At 43.8% G+C, this 15,845-nt stretch overlaps 1 protein-coding gene across 1 annotated transcript in view; it reads right to left on the reverse strand.

Moving 5' to 3' along the window:
- Nucleotides 1–15,845, reverse strand: part of LOC143808685 (cytochrome P450 2K1-like) — a 64,697-nt gene that overhangs the window by 32,482 nt on the left and 16,370 nt on the right. Inside the window, exons 4-5 of the mRNA XM_077291595.1 lie at nucleotides 3,594–3,743; nucleotides 1,079–1,239 (exon numbers count right to left, since the gene is read on the reverse strand). Coding sequence (XP_077147710.1) covers nucleotides 1,079–1,239; nucleotides 3,594–3,743 — 311 coding nt within the window. The remainder of the gene's footprint in view (nucleotides 1–1,078; nucleotides 1,240–3,593; nucleotides 3,744–15,845) is intronic.

Raw genomic sequence — 15,845 nt, forward strand, 5'->3', positions numbered from 1 at the left:
TGACATCACTCTCCCCTTGAGAAAAACATTGCCACTGTAACAACCGGTTACCTGGGGTTTTACATAAGTCTTTGAGAAGTGGCCTTTATGGTTGAATTTCTGCATAGAAGCCACTATAGTGCACTGCAAACAAGATGAGCAGGTTTGTTTGGGATGAAAAACACAAGAACTGCATATCGGATCAGAGGAAATCCATTCTGTATTCTGAGGACTCAACATTTCAGATTTTGGTACTGACAGCAATGACTTTGTTGGTTGGATGGTTTCCATATTTGTTGTGCCCCTCAAGCAGCATAGAGGGGGAGGTGTGAAAGTGAGGGTGAGCTTTGCTGGTTACACTGATGATGATTTATTCCAAATTCAAGCATACTTAGCCAGCATGGCTACCACAGAATTCTGCAAATAAATGCTTTTCTATCTGTTTTACGCTTACTGGGACTATAATTTGTCTTGCAACAAGGCAAGGACCAAAAAAAAGCACATATATAGGTTATGTGAGGGCTTTGTGACTAAGAGAGAGAGGGATGGAGTGTTGTGACAGATGACATGACCTCCACAATCGCCCGATCTCAACCCACTTGACTTGGTTTGGGATGAGTTGGATGCAGAATGAAGGCAGAGCAGCCAACAAATGCTCAGCACATCTTGGAACCTTCTTCAAAACTGCTGTAAAGCCATTGCATTTTCACCTGACAAAGCTGCTTCTATGTAAAGGGTGTAAAGCTGTCATCAGAATAAAAGGTGGTGGTGCTTTAAGGAAGTTTAAGCTTAATAAAAAATTCTGGTGTGGCTTATTTCTTTACTTATTTTTTCCATATGTGTTTCTTTGTTGGTTTGTTGCCATCAGTCTGAATTTATAATTTGTACATTCCAATACAAACAAGGGAAAACATTGCTTGGTGAGCATTCCAAAATTTCGACTGGCAATGGACAACACACTTAAACTAATAAATTTACAAACATATTTCTTAAGAGTAGGGGCACAATATGGGTTGAAGCCTACCAATCACATATTACATATCTTGTGAATGACCTAAAATACTATTTCTCAAATACAGTGCAGAGTTGAGCTGCTCACCGTAGCCATTGGGGTACCAGCTAATTGGGTATTTTCATTATTCATCTTTAACAGCTTCAAAAGTGTAGGGTCTTCATAATCAAATCGCTTACTCAGTAAGATGGAGACAATTATATTAGCTGTAGCAGCATTTATATTCATGACATTATCAAAGGGTTCACCTAGAAAAACATTGAGAAAACGAGAGCCATAATTGCAGTAAGCAAAAAAATTACAAGCACCTCTGAACAGAACAAAGCAAGTGTGAACAGGTGCAAACTGCCATGACTGAATACATACAAACAAAAGAATACCACCGCCTCTGTAAATGCTAAGATTATGCAAGCACCAAATATATGACATATTTCAGTCACGATAAGATGTACCTTTTCTTGATGGGTCCCAAACCTAATATTTATCAACCATACCTCTCCAGGGCTAAAAGCTACAAATATAAAAAGCAGTACAAAGAGTTTTACTGAACATACACTTTATTAAATCCAAAGAAAAATACCAGGTTTACATAGTAAAAATGGATAATACATATCAAATGCAAAAAAGAGTGAACTACCCAGGTGAGTGTTCAATGACCTATGAGCCACACAGAAAACCAAGACAAAACCTGCTTGTGCACAGTAATAATGACATCCCAATGTCTCAGTATAATTTGTGTGATTGGACCTTACACCTATGCCTCAGCATTTTACTGGTGGGCCACTAATCACTACATTACAATCTTATCAACTGCATTGGCAAATGTCCACATAAAGATTTAACAATAATATTTACCCATGTGGTATTTGTCAGGTTCCTGTGTGGGCCTCAGTCTCCCCAACGCGCGTTTCGCGTGCTATCAGTAGCCTCGCTTCCTCAGGGGGCGTGGCTTAATCTCAATCCTAGTCCTGTTTTAATAGTAGGCCGTTCCGGTCACCTGACCCTGCGGCTACCTATCAGTGTTAAATTAAAGTGCGCAAGCGTTTGTATGGCATTCCATTGCCATGGTTACCTATGGTCTGGTTCACCGTCCCTGTACCGATGTGCATTTACTGCCAACAGATGCCTCATATAGTCGCGGTATAATGCCGCTGTGGCAAATCTCGCTCGTGTCTCACCGCCAAGGTAAACACATCTAATGGCCTATTACAGAGCGCTAGTCTTACATATCCCCGCTTCGTCAATCCACACGTCGTAACCCCGCCCACCCGGGTCACGTGAGCGAGCCGGCGCCAGGCTCGCACCACGCCCCCAGGAGGACGGGAATCACAACGTGCGCAGAGAACAACAGCTGACAGGCATGTTAAACCATACTAAAAGGCATGAAAGTGATATAGTGCTAATGTTTTATCTAAGAGAAAAAGTGCATTTTTGTGCTTATAATATAATTGGTGACATTATAAACATACAATAAAATACTACCAATGATATAATCCATACATTAATTACAAAAAAACAAATGGTTAATGACCATATATGAAAAAGTGCTTTAAGTGCTTATAATATAAATGGTGACATTTATAAACATACCACTAATAATATTATCCATACATCAATAATAAAAAAACAAATGATAAATTACACTAGGATATAATTGCGGAAGAGGTCACTTCTATGAATTCCCTCAACATTGTGAGTTCAAAATAATATTGTAAAAGTCTTTGTTCTCCTATTTATATAAATTATGCATGAGTAATCTGAATAATTGGATAGTATTATACAGCTGGTATTCTTTTTAATGAAAAATATAAAAAGCAGGTAGGAATCACTCACTAGTCACTAATAATACATCCCTGATCAGATAGACCAAGGGCATAGTCACATATTATTATCACAAATGTCAGAAAGGGGTTAAAAACAGCCTTAGGTTAAGGGAGGTAATATGAATTATGATTGGTTATGAATTTCCCCCAAAATGTGGATATGCCAGAATCAGACAATTTGAGGATTTGATATTTATGAATAAAAAAAAGATAAGATTCTAATGAAGGTCAGGAAAAGGTTAAAATGAATAAACACTTTACCCCCTTTCTTCATCTGTTCTGCCTCCTCCACCGCAGCTCCTATCTTACACTTTGGTCTTTTTTTGCATGGGTGGTGTCTCCATTACAGCTTCATATGTTCATTTCAAGATGTGCATCACTTCACCCCTACTTTGTGACCACGTGAGACCATTTACAGTTATCAGATTGGCCTTGGAGCTGGAATGGAGTGGCTTTTGTGGCCGAAGCAAAGAGGCTTGGCGCTTTGGCAGAGGCGGCAGAACAGGTGAGGAAAAGAGAGTATAAAGATTTTGCTTTTCCCTGTCCTAACAGCAATTGTGGTAATTTCAATTTGGAATAAACATAATCTCCGAATTTGCCAAATTTGAGTGAATTGGATCAAAAAGACATTGAAGAGATTTGTTCATCTCTACTAACCACTCAAGGCTAATAGGGTTCTGTTTTTGTGGACTTCAGAATTATCTCCCCTGATGGGCTCATGACAAAATAAGTTATTTTCTTGAAGCTGTGCACAAACTGTAATGGAGCCATTCACCAACCTTTGTAAGATCTGAACTTTTGTACCAAAAAATCAGATTCTTCAGAAATCTTGTTTTCGATGGCGTCCTTGCCCATTCCAAAATCTCGAAGTGTTGACAGAGTAAACCGCCTCATTGCTCTCCAGTTATCATTGGAAGCAAAAAGAATTCCTGAGGACACATTATATAAGAAGGAAAGGTGAGAGAAGGAAGATGGCAACCAATACTTTATATCTACTGGTTAACTCACAACACCTTAAAGACTCAAAAGGCAAAATTTCTAATATTTTGCGATGACTATCAAACTAGTGACTTCTTAAATTAGACATTTTTGAAGAAAGTCCTATGTGAGTGACTTTGGGTGTGCAAAATTTTGAAATTGTATCTCTTGCAGACCCAATCACTGTTTTACCGTACAATAAAATATTTCTCTCTGGTCAGTAAATTTACATTTTTGGCAGAAGTTGGGAAGTTTGATATGATATAGACATGAAGTCACTGTAATATTAACCAGTTGAACAATAAGTTAAAGCAAACAGTAGATCAAGAATTGAGAAAAGGAATAAAACCAGAGGACACATGCCAATTCATCAGGCCACAAATCATCTTGTAGATGCTTGTACCAACCTGCCAGAAAAGATTTTTGAGTAGATGTGAGGTCTAGTTGAGTTGGTGTGAATTGATTTGGCTGTCAAGAGATTTGCCAGTGTATGTGAAGAGTCAGATGACTGCAGAAGGGGATTGCAACATAATGCTCGGACTGGCCATCAGCCCTCCTAACCCAAGCTTAACAGCATGTATTTCTATGAAGCTATCATGCTTGGCCAGGAGAACCAGTCTGAACATTCCATTGCAATTCTCATTAACATTGCAGTATACAGCTGTCTGACTCTTCCCTAAACCTCACTGTTTCCCAAGATTATTTAGAATTTTCCACACTTGCATCTCTAATAATGGAATACATTTAAGCCTCACACCAGTCTGCTGTGTAATTACCACTTTCATGTATATTTGCAAAGGTCTTGACTAGAGATGAGCGAATTTCCTCAGAACAAGACCGTCAAACATAAATTCGGCATGAATATGGCACAGTCAAATCTATGATCGGAAACAAGAGCAAAATTTAATTAATTTGTGAAAAATCTGTAATATTCAGTACAAAGTGCAGGAAAATATTTGCGTTGGCACAAAAGTATTTTCAGCACTTTAGCTACAATAATGGTGGTGTATCATGAGTGTTTGGCACATGTATGATGAGGGGTGGGGGATTTCAGAACTCAGAGGAGCGGCGTTCTTGTAAACAGTACTTTTTTCTTTTTTTTTCAAAACTTTACATGTGCACAATTGAACGTCACAATAATAGGAGGTGGGTGAGGGATCAGCGTATGGTCCCTTTGCTGGGAGCCCTGATACCACATTCAACACCTCGACCTGCTTTAATGCTCAGCCACACTCAGGTTGCACAAATATTAGTTTAGTAGACTACCGTTGTCAAAAAATTTAAGGACAGTAACACGGGTAGTTGAGTCCAAGGAAGTGGAGGCCTGATGGTCTCGGAGGCCTACTTCAACAGGCAACACACACAAAGGAAACCCAATCATTTCTAAAAATTATTGGCAGACACCACCAAAGTGGCATCAATTTCACCACAGAAGAAATAGTATAATAGGAACCGACATTTCTTCCACTACACTCAATCCAGCAGATGGACATCATGCAAGGAGTGTTCACATTTAAAGAAATGAGGGCCTTACACTACAGAAGTGGCATCAATTTCACCACAGTTGAAATAGTATAATAGGGACCGACAGTTCATTCACTACACCCAATCCAGCAGATGGACAGCCAACTAGGAGTCTACATATTAACAAAAATTAGTGACAGACACCAACAAAGTGGCATGAATTGCAAGAATGTAGAATTAGTATAGCGGGGATCGACACCTCTTCCACTACAGCCATCCCAGCGGATGGAGACTTTAACGGTCAAGGTGGTAGAATCACTGTTCCGTATGCCTCTGAATGCCTGGAAGGGGCATAACTAGGTGGCCTACCAAATCCCTACTTGGACAAGTGCCAACAAGTGAAAAATTTGACCCAAGGATGTACAAAGAGGTGGCACCAGGTGCTACTCCATGGCTGACCTACAGAATTTAGATTTAGCACACTGAATGCACGTGGCGTCGCACAGGCGTACACCTCTAACTGACACTGCACACAATGTGTTGTGCCAATACTAGGCACTATCCTTTGCTCCAATCACCCTATTCACATACACAACCAGAGGGAAGGGTGGCGCCCCAGGGTCCTGGTCGTCACAGTAGCATTGCTTTCCTCATGGGGAGAGTGATGTTACGCCTGGAAGCAATGAAGGATAACTCTCATCAGGTAACCACAATGCACACAACATGTTCACACTCCAGGCCACAAGGGGGAGCTTATGATCCTATTTCTAGGTGACTCCCCTATATATTGTGGTTTGGAGAGAAAGAGAGATCAGTTTGTCAGAAAGTGCCAGGAAGCAGACTGGAGCAGTGTGAGGCAGGAAGAACATATAAGGGGCCATGTAGTCTACAGCTCCTGGAAAGAGACATACAGAAGGAAAGGGCACTGTTCAGTGAGCGTGAAGGAGAGTGAAGCACAGGAGAGTATATATCAGGGGAGACCAGCTACGAGCAGGCTGCCTCCTTATGAAGCGCAAATAACCGGTAGCCGGGACACCAAGGTTGTAAGGGACTCTACGACTTACAGCAGAGACCGGTAGGACAGCTGAACTGCAAGTTACCTTTCACACACACACCTGAGACACAGTAACACATAGAGCCAGGGGCGTGCTAGAGTCCCTGTAAAAAGGCTTGAGTTACCTGTCATGCAGGTATTGTCCTATCCTATATGGGGGACAGAAAGAATAACTGTGAGGACCTTATCTGAAGCCATAGGCAGTAAGGGACTACAACACTGCACTATTCACCCATCTTCCATCTACACACCAGGCGCCCTGGGTATATACTTCACCTGTGGGAAGTTATACCATCTAGCTGCTATAACATCACCCCAGAGGACCCCTTAAAGCAGCGTCGGTCCCCTCTGACCGAATACCACAGGTGGCGTCACGAACATAATTATTCAAATTTCTCCTTTTACATGGGATCCCAGGGCCATGGACCGGGTTGCCATCATGACATCCCCCTGTGAACACCGGACACGGTACCGGGTGCCCCATGGCCCTGGCGGGTGATGCAGAAGAGGATCATTAGGAGCTTTCACCAGAGACAGACATGCTTGCACACACACCATAATTACGATATTCTTGTGCATGGCCGTGCCACTGTGCAATACTTTTAAAGCCCCAGCCTTCTGGAGCCTTGCTGATGGCCCAATCTGAGCTGCTTGAGGACCTGAGCATGTGATCTCTGAACACCAATGAACGGTCATCTCACAGACATGCTCATATGGAGAAAAGCAGGACTTAGTCCCAGGATTGTCTGCTCGCCACTGACTAATGCTGGTTGCTATAGCTGAACCGGGGATGGCAGCAGCAACCAAACGCACAGCATTAGCCTGAGCAAGAAGCCTGGACTGATGTCTCTGCTGAGCAGGATGCTCTGTGGATGAAGAAGAATGGGAGACCACAGAGGACATGGCTCAAGATTCCCCTTGTGCCGTGGCGGAATCTCGAGGCCTAACATTACCCCCCTTCTATGGCCTTGCTACGCTCAAATGCTGCAATGAACTGAGGAGCTCTAATGTGCTCAATAGGATCCCAGGTCCTGTCCTCTGGGCCGTGACCCTTCCAGTCCACCAGATATAACTTTTTGCCATGTACCACCTTGAACCCAACAATGGCATTCACCTCATAATCATTTGCGGATGAACCCGATGTCCCAGCAGATGACTCAGAAAACCGGGACATGTGAACGGGTTTTAGGAGGGACACATGAAAAGTGTCAGTCATACTTAGGCATGGAGGAAGAGCCATACGATAGACTACAGGGTTGACCTGTTCCAGGCCCTTGAAGGGACCTATGTAGCGAGGAGAAAACTTAGTGGACTCAACTCGCAGCCTGATATTACGTACGGAGAGCCACACTAAGTCGCCAGGGCAAAAGTCCGAGCAGGGTGCTGATGGGTATCGGCGGGGACCCTCATTCTCTCCTTGGTGGCCCAGGAGGCATCCTATGTGCGGTCCCAAATGTCATGTGCCTCTACCACCCAGTCTTCCACCCTAGAGTCGGTGGACAACCTGGGCATGGGCACAGGGACACACGCATGTGTTATAGAGACTTGATTCACAGCCCCCCCAAAAAATGAATCTGTTAATAACATCATACAGTAGGGGATATCTCACTTTCAAATTGTTTGTAGCATCTCGTCTGTTATAGAGGCCTGATCCAGAGGCCCTCAAAGTATTCTTCTGTTACTAATGTCATACAGTAGGGGACATCTCACTTTCAAATTTTAGTAGCATCTAGAGTGTTACAGTCATACAGTGGAGGACATCTCATTTTGAAATTGTTTGGAGCTCCTAGTCTGTTATACAGGCCTAATCATCAGGCATCAATACAAATCTTCTGTTACTAACATCATACAGTAGGGGACATCTCACTTTCAAATTGTTTGTAGCATTTAGTCTGTTAGAGAGGCCTGATCCACAGGCCTCCCCCAAATTATGCTGTTACTAATGTCATACAGTCGGAGACATCTCAATTTCAAAATATTTGTTGCATTTAGTCTGTTATAGAGGCATAATCCACAGGTACCAGAAAAATTCTTCTGTTACTAACATCGTAAAGTAGGGGACTTCTCACTCTTAAATTGTTTGTAGCATCTAGTCTTATAAAGAGGCCTGATCCACAGGCATAATAAAGCAGACATTACTTACCGGTAATGGGATTTTACTGAGTCCATGACAGCACCCCACTGAGAGAGGGGATCCGCCCACCAGGACAGGAACCTACAGGTTAAAAATGGTGGTCCCCCTCACCTTCGCAGTTGTGTTTCAGAGTATGAGAGGAACCGCCAACCGGATTAGTACACAATAATGGTTATATTTAAATCACAAAATACCATCAGCTCTAAATAGTGAAAATTTATCAACACATTTTCTCTCAGAGTGCAGGAAACCAAGTGAATAAATAAATAGAAAAATGGAGGGCACCGCAAACACAATATCAAAAAAGAGGAGGGGAAGGTTTACCATGGGCTTGTAAATATGACATAAAAAGACAAGAAAAAAAAAAAAAAAAGATCATGCCCACACAAACGGGAACACCTCCACATATGACAATATTAAAGTTATATTTTATTAAATGGCAAAAGACCTCAAAAGACATGCAAATGCAGAAAACAACAACACAAAACAATATAAAACCACTTAAAAAATGCAAACATGCAAAAACTACCTATTAGTATGTCATACCCTGAAATAAGGGAAGAGACAACCCACAACATATGCTGAGCCCCCCAAAAAATTTGAATGAGTGAATGATACAAGCAGTAATAATATAAAAGCGGGGAAAAATACCCACTATATATATATAACAGGTATACCAGCAAAAATATACTAGCATAGATATTGCAGTACCATACAGCCCTGTGGTAATGATAACCCTATAGTAAGGTGCATAACGTTCGTGCAGAGATGTTAGCTAGTTAAGAACTAAGACCACATGACAAAGATATGCAAGGGATGTGCACAAAGAATGAAAGGGCTGGGAAAATGTTACAACAGCCCCCCAAAAATATGGAAAAAAAAAAAATGTGCACAAAACTAGGCAATAGTTAACATCACAAACTGCGGAGGAAACCAAGTGAATAATTACAGGGGAGAATGTGCAGGTTCTGTCATGGACTCTGTAAAATCCCATTACCAGTAACAAATGTCTGCTTTTCCTTTCGCCACGACAGCATCCTATTGAGAGACTTTCAGAGACTGTCAGCTGGGAGGGACCACAGCATTAAGAACTGATCGCCCAAAGACTAGGCTAGAAGTGGATGATAGATCAAGATGGTAGTGTCTATAAAAGGTGGAAGGTGAAGATCATGTTGCCGCCTTACAAATCAAATCAATGGAGAAGTCCACCTTTTCAGCCCAGGAGGATGCCATGGCCTGCGCTGAATGGGCTTTCACCTTTGGATGAATAAGCTAGGCAAATCATGTCCTTTATCCACCGGGCGATAGTGCTTTCTTCTGACATCTAGAATATGGAACCTTCATTCCTCCGCTGTAGTGGGGCTATCAAGGAAGGATGGTAATTATATCTCTTTGCCTTTTCCTTTTTTTCTCCCTATGAAACCTAGAAGCGACTTTTGGCAAAGAAGCCGGGTCCGATTTCAGAACTATCTTATCCTGATAAACGATCACAAAGGAGTATCTACTGATTGTGCCTGAATGTCACTGATTCGTCTTGCAGAAGTTAAGGCTACTAACAAAGCTGTTTTGAGGGCTAGAACCTAAATAGAGGCAGAATCTAAGGGTTTGAAGGGGGGACCTGGCAATGCGTCCAGCACAAGGTTTAAATCCCATGGAGGTAATCTAGCAATCCGCACTAGGTTAGGCTAAGTTCACATTAGCATTCGGGGGCTTTGCGGAGGGCTGTGTAAGTCATCCGCTAAGCCTTGCCTAATTCCGCATACTTCTGCATGTGTCCTGCGTACTTCTGCATGTATCCTGCGTACATATCTTTAACATTGGGTATGCAGGATATGCAGATGTATGCGAATCCTTGTTTTGACGTGCCCAGTGACCATATAGGAATGCAACAAGTTGCGTTTTGTGCGGACGGTGGGCACGTCGAAACGACTCATCCGCATACATCCGCATGTACTGCATACCCAATGTTAAAGATAGGTACGCAGGACGTATGCAGAAGCATGCAGAAGCCTTTGAACACTAATGTGGACCTGGCCTTACTGCATTCACAGGCTTTTATGAATCTATTGACCCACCTGTCCCCTGCTACAGTATAGTTATACAGTGTGCCAAGAGCAGAGACCTGTACTTTAAGGGTGTTAACCGAAAATCCCAATAATTGACCTTTCTGCAAAAATTCCAGAATTGCCAGAATTGGAACATGGTACCAAAGGGGAGCTGCGTGGAATAACCAAAACCTCCTCCAAATTTTACAATACATTTTTGTGGTAACCTCCTTTCTACTCTTTAGGAAGGTGGTAACTAGGGCTTCTGAAAACCCTCTATGCCTCAGTAGCCCCCTCTCAAATTCCACGCTGTCAAGTGGAGACCCACCATCTGTGGGTAACAGACTGGACCCTGAGAGAGATGACCCGGGCACATTGGTAGCACCCAAGGGTCGGTCACGGACATTGCCCTCAGCCAAGAAAACCAAGGTCTCTTGGGCCAGAAGGGGACAATCAGAATTACTCTCGCTCCCTCTCTGATTTTTCTGACCATTAGCGGAATCAGACACATCGGAGGAAATGCGTAGGCCAGAGTATAATTCCACCTGAAGGGAGTCTATTTCTTTTGGCTGATCTGATGCTTGTAGTGATGCAAACCTCCTGACCTGTTGGTCATTGTGGCGAAAAGGTCTATGTCCAGGAGGCCCCATAACCGTACCATCTGTCTGAAAATCTGTCAGTCTAGGGACCATTCCCCTTGGTGTAGGGAGTGTCGACTGAGATAGTCTGCCTGAACATTGTGTTCCCCTATGATGTGAACTGCCGACAGGGAGAGGAGGTGATTCTCAGCCAAGGTAAGTATGTAATCTGTGGCAGACATTAGTGATTGTGACCTTGTCCCCCTGACAATTCAAATAGGCCACCACCATAGTGTTGTCGGTGTGTATCCATACGTGGGTGTCCCACAGAACCAGTAGAAACTGAAGAAGCTCATACTTCACCGCCCTTAATTCTTTCAGGTATGAGGAACCCTGTGCTTTCCTGGTTGTCCACTTCCCCTGGGCTAGATTGTCTCCATGAGCTACCCACACTGAGGGACTGGCATCTGTCATGACTATACTGTTGGGTTTTATTTGCCACGGCACCCTTTTGGACAAGTGTACCAGGTTTAGCCACCATGATAGATTGCCCACAGTGGTGACTGACAGCCACATTCTCCTGTCAAGGTAGCCCCACAACCTCTTTTCTGCTTTGAGCACCTTGTTCTGCAGAGCTATGGTGTGAAATTGCACAGCCGGCATACAAGACGTCGGATAACCCAGGAGGGATATTGCATCTCTAAAAGATAGACAATCCGGATTGTCTATTATGTTGCTGACTTTGTAGATTATGCCTAGATTTTGTCCTCTGGAAGAAAGCAATTTTGAGCTACCAAATCCAAGAGGAGGCCAAGGAACCTGTAATGGGTCTAGGGAACTAGTCTTGATTTTTTCAGAATGATTATCCAACCCAGACCCTGTATGGACGATATTATATGGCTCAGTTGGGTACTGCACTGGACGGCCAACCTCCCTACTATAAGGAAATCATCCAAGTATGGAATAGACAGGGTATCTTGTTCCCTCAAATGGGCCATCACCTTGGTGAACACAAGTGATGCCATGGATAGACTAAATGGAATATCGGCGAACTGATCGCCCAGCTGTACAGCCTGTGGTATTGTTGGTGGTCCTGGTATATAGGCAGGTGATAACAGGTGTTGAAGTGCATTAAGCACGAAACAGCTGTCGTCCGAGTGTTCACCACCCTCCCTGCAGCACATTAAGTTATGTCCGAATAAAGACTTGGAATAAAGACTTGGATTCACTACCGGTGAGTGCGCTTCATCTTTTTTCTTTTTTGGATATCATTTATGGACTATTATATAGCAGCACCCCGGTAGATTTGTTCCATTTTTTCAGGCTGAAGCGGCAATTGGCAATAACATAGGGAGACTCAAGGGTCTAACTTATAACAGCAGTGCGGAAGTGTTTTTTCCTTTTTCATTTTGGTGTGATAACAGGTGTCCTTTAGGTCCAGAACTGTCATGAAGCACCTGGGAAATAGAAGTTTGGTTGCAGACTTTATGGGCTCCATTTTAAAGGTATGAGACCGTAGGAATGAATTCAGCTTCGGCAAATTAATAATGGTTCTGAAGGGACCATCAGGTTTGGAGACCAATAAAGGAGGAGAATAAAACCCCCTACCATCTTGGTCCTTAGGAACCTCAATTAGGACCCGTTTGCCCATTAAATGCAGCATTTCCAATTCTAGGGCCCATTGCCAATCGGGGGAGTCCCTTAACTTTAGCCCGGATGACATATATATTGAGGATCCAGGTGTTGGGCATTATACAGAACCATTGTGTAAAGAAATATTTCTACTGCCCACTGGGAGATCCGGGCTACCAATACTTGTGCCTGTACTTGGATGATGAGGCACCACTGAAGTAGGCACTTTTCTGTTTCGGCTCTGCTGGCTCCCAGTCTTGGTCTCTATACTTCTTCTGAAAAGATGACCGTTTTCTAAAGGTGTTCCTGAAAGTAGGGGTAAATAGTTTAGGAAACTCTTTTTTCCTGTCACCTGCCTTTGTGAGGATTTAATTTAGCACAGGGCCAAATAAGTACTCATCCCCGCATGGAATGGCACACAATTTGGACTTAGCAAGTGCATCTCCTTTCCAGATCTTTAACCAGAGGGCTCAGCAGGCAGCATTGGACAGACCATCAGACCTAACAGCTAACTGCAATGAATCGACGAAAGCATCTGCCAGATAGGCTGCTCCTCCATGGATCTGTGGTAAGGAGTTCAGTAAGTTGTCCCTAGCTGTTCCAGGTCATATCTGGTCCTCCAGTTGGTCCAGCCAGACCATCATCGACCTGGCGGTACAGGTGCTCACAATAGCTGGTTTGAATGCTCCGGCCAATGACTCCCAGGCCTGCATCAAAAACATTTCTTCTTTCCTATCGGATCATTTAGGAGACCTCCGTCCTCTAGGGGTAATGCTGACCATTTTGATGAAGAGGCCACTGCAGCATTGACTTTGGGGACTTTAACCCTTTCCGCTAACAAGTCATCATCAAAGGGGTATTTATGTTTTCAGGAGGATGGCAGGAACCCCTGGCTGTCCTGCTACTCCCACTCCCTTCTCATGAGGCTTTTTACCATGACATTCACAGGAAAGGATTTTCAATTCCTCTGGCATAGGCCTGCAAACATAAGGTCCTGAGCAGACTTTGGCCCTTTCCTGTCAGCCATCCCCATGGTGGACTGGACTGATCTGACCAATGTATCCATATTCTCAATGGGAAAACAATAACCTCTCCTCCTTGTCTGAGGAAGATGAAGATAAAGAAAATTCTGTAGATTCAATTTGCCACCCTCTAGCTGACCAACTAGATTCTGATTCAGACTCTACACAGCCAGCCTCCTTTCTACGGGTTTTCCCCCCTTAAGGGAGCTCCCAATCTCTTCTATGATAAATGTTCTTCAAACGTATGTACAGGAGCTTCCTCCTTCAGGGTTTGGAATATACATGACTGACAGAGCCTTTTGAGATAAGCTTCAGGCAGTGTCTTTGTGCACAAAGGACACTGTTTGTGCTTGGTTTTAACAGATTTCTTTACCTGGGAACACATAGAAACAGAAGGGGGATTCATCTTACAGATGACCATCATATGCACTCACCATCTGAAGTTTATTAATAGGGTACCGATTCAGGAGGTGGAGATACAGCGAGCGATTTGGAGGCTGTAGATGTTTGCCTACTCTGTTCACTTCTGGTATCAGTTGTGTCACTCCCTCTACAGCTACGACTATTGCTGCCTTTGCCACTTCTGTGCTGCTCGGTGACCACCACTTTAGGTGGTGCGTGCTCTTCAACATCTCTTGGGGAAGACATTTTTCAGCACACCTGCAGCATGCGGCCAGACTAAGAAGGTCTGGCCACACCCCCTCACTTCCCCATTCATGATGCAGCTCCCTGGTCCCCCTTGGAAGTCAAGAGGAAGTACTTCCAGGTCACGGGCGCATCACTGACTAGAGCACATGCATGGAAGCTGATCCTGGAAATGGATTGCAAGTGGTGCAGGGCCGCACTCTGGATGTACACAGGGAGCCCCTTCTTCACCTGTGAAGTGCCCACGCAACCCAGGGCGGCACTACCCAGACCCTTGGATCGCACCATCCACACCAGATGAGGAGGGGCCTGAACAGGCAGAGCACCGCCGAGGCTGCTTCTGGAATCCCAGGCTCTATCATTCCCACAGAGATCGCAAAGAGGTTCATTGGACCCAGGTAAGATTTTTCTCCACAGGTTCTAATCAGGCAGGAAACCAACTCAGGAGGCGAGGGGGGCCACCCCCTTTTAACCTGTAGGTTCCTGTCCTGGTGGGAGGATACCCTCTGTCAGTAGGGTGCTGTTGTGGCAAAAGGAAAATTCTTCTGTTACTAACTTTGCCCAGTAGGAGACATCTCAATTTCAAATTGTTTGTAACATATCTTTTTTTTGATAAAGGCTTCATCCACACAAACAATTCTTTCTTCTGTGACCAACACAATTTAGCATGCCATATTTCACCTTGCAATTTACTGTGGCTGAAATTCAGCTCTTTTCAGAGCTGGTGAAGAGTTTAAAATCAAATTTTTTTGTTGCTAAACCTGTGCTCTTTCCACACTATCTGAACAACATAACTGGGAAAAAACAACACAGTGATGGAATGGGGATTAGGCTTGGTTTTAAAGGTGTACGTGGGGTAGGTGGTAATGTTTGTGAAGCACTAGTGAACCAACAATGTCACGTCCTACAGGAAGACAACAGACAACTTCTATTAAATGATGGGCTACTCCACTACCTTTCTTTGTCAGATGCACAGTGGTACATCTTGTTGATGAGACATAGAAAGACCATGTGCTTGAATGGATGGTAAGCGCAGCTTCAAGTAGCCTCTCCTCCTCTTCCTCCACCTCAACATCACACCCAGTACAGTCCACAGAGGAGGCACCCAAATTACACTTGCTCCACCCCATGTCCAAACTCTACACCAGACAATTGAAGTACCGAACCACAGATGGGAGAGTCTGAAAAGCTGCACACACATTCTATGCCATGGTCATCAGAATTGTACTCCAAAGCTTCACAGAGCCAAGAGGAGGAAATCTGCACTGGTGCCCAACATTTTTTTAGCTGGTTTCTGGGCAGGAAGAAGTAGAGTCAAAGCAGCATTCTGACCCTCGTCATCAGACGTTAAACCTCAGGGAGGAAGGTGATCCTGATGAGACTCAGATATTTGAGGTTCACACGGACTGTACTGTGCTGTCAGGGTGGGAAGAGGAGGAAGGCTACTCCAAGGGTGAAGAATGTGATAAAACAGAGGAT

Source organism: Ranitomeya variabilis, chromosome 2 (genome assembly GCF_051348905.1).
Source record: "Ranitomeya variabilis isolate aRanVar5 chromosome 2, aRanVar5.hap1, whole genome shotgun sequence".
Taxonomy (NCBI): Eukaryota; Metazoa; Chordata; class Amphibia; order Anura; family Dendrobatidae; genus Ranitomeya; species Ranitomeya variabilis.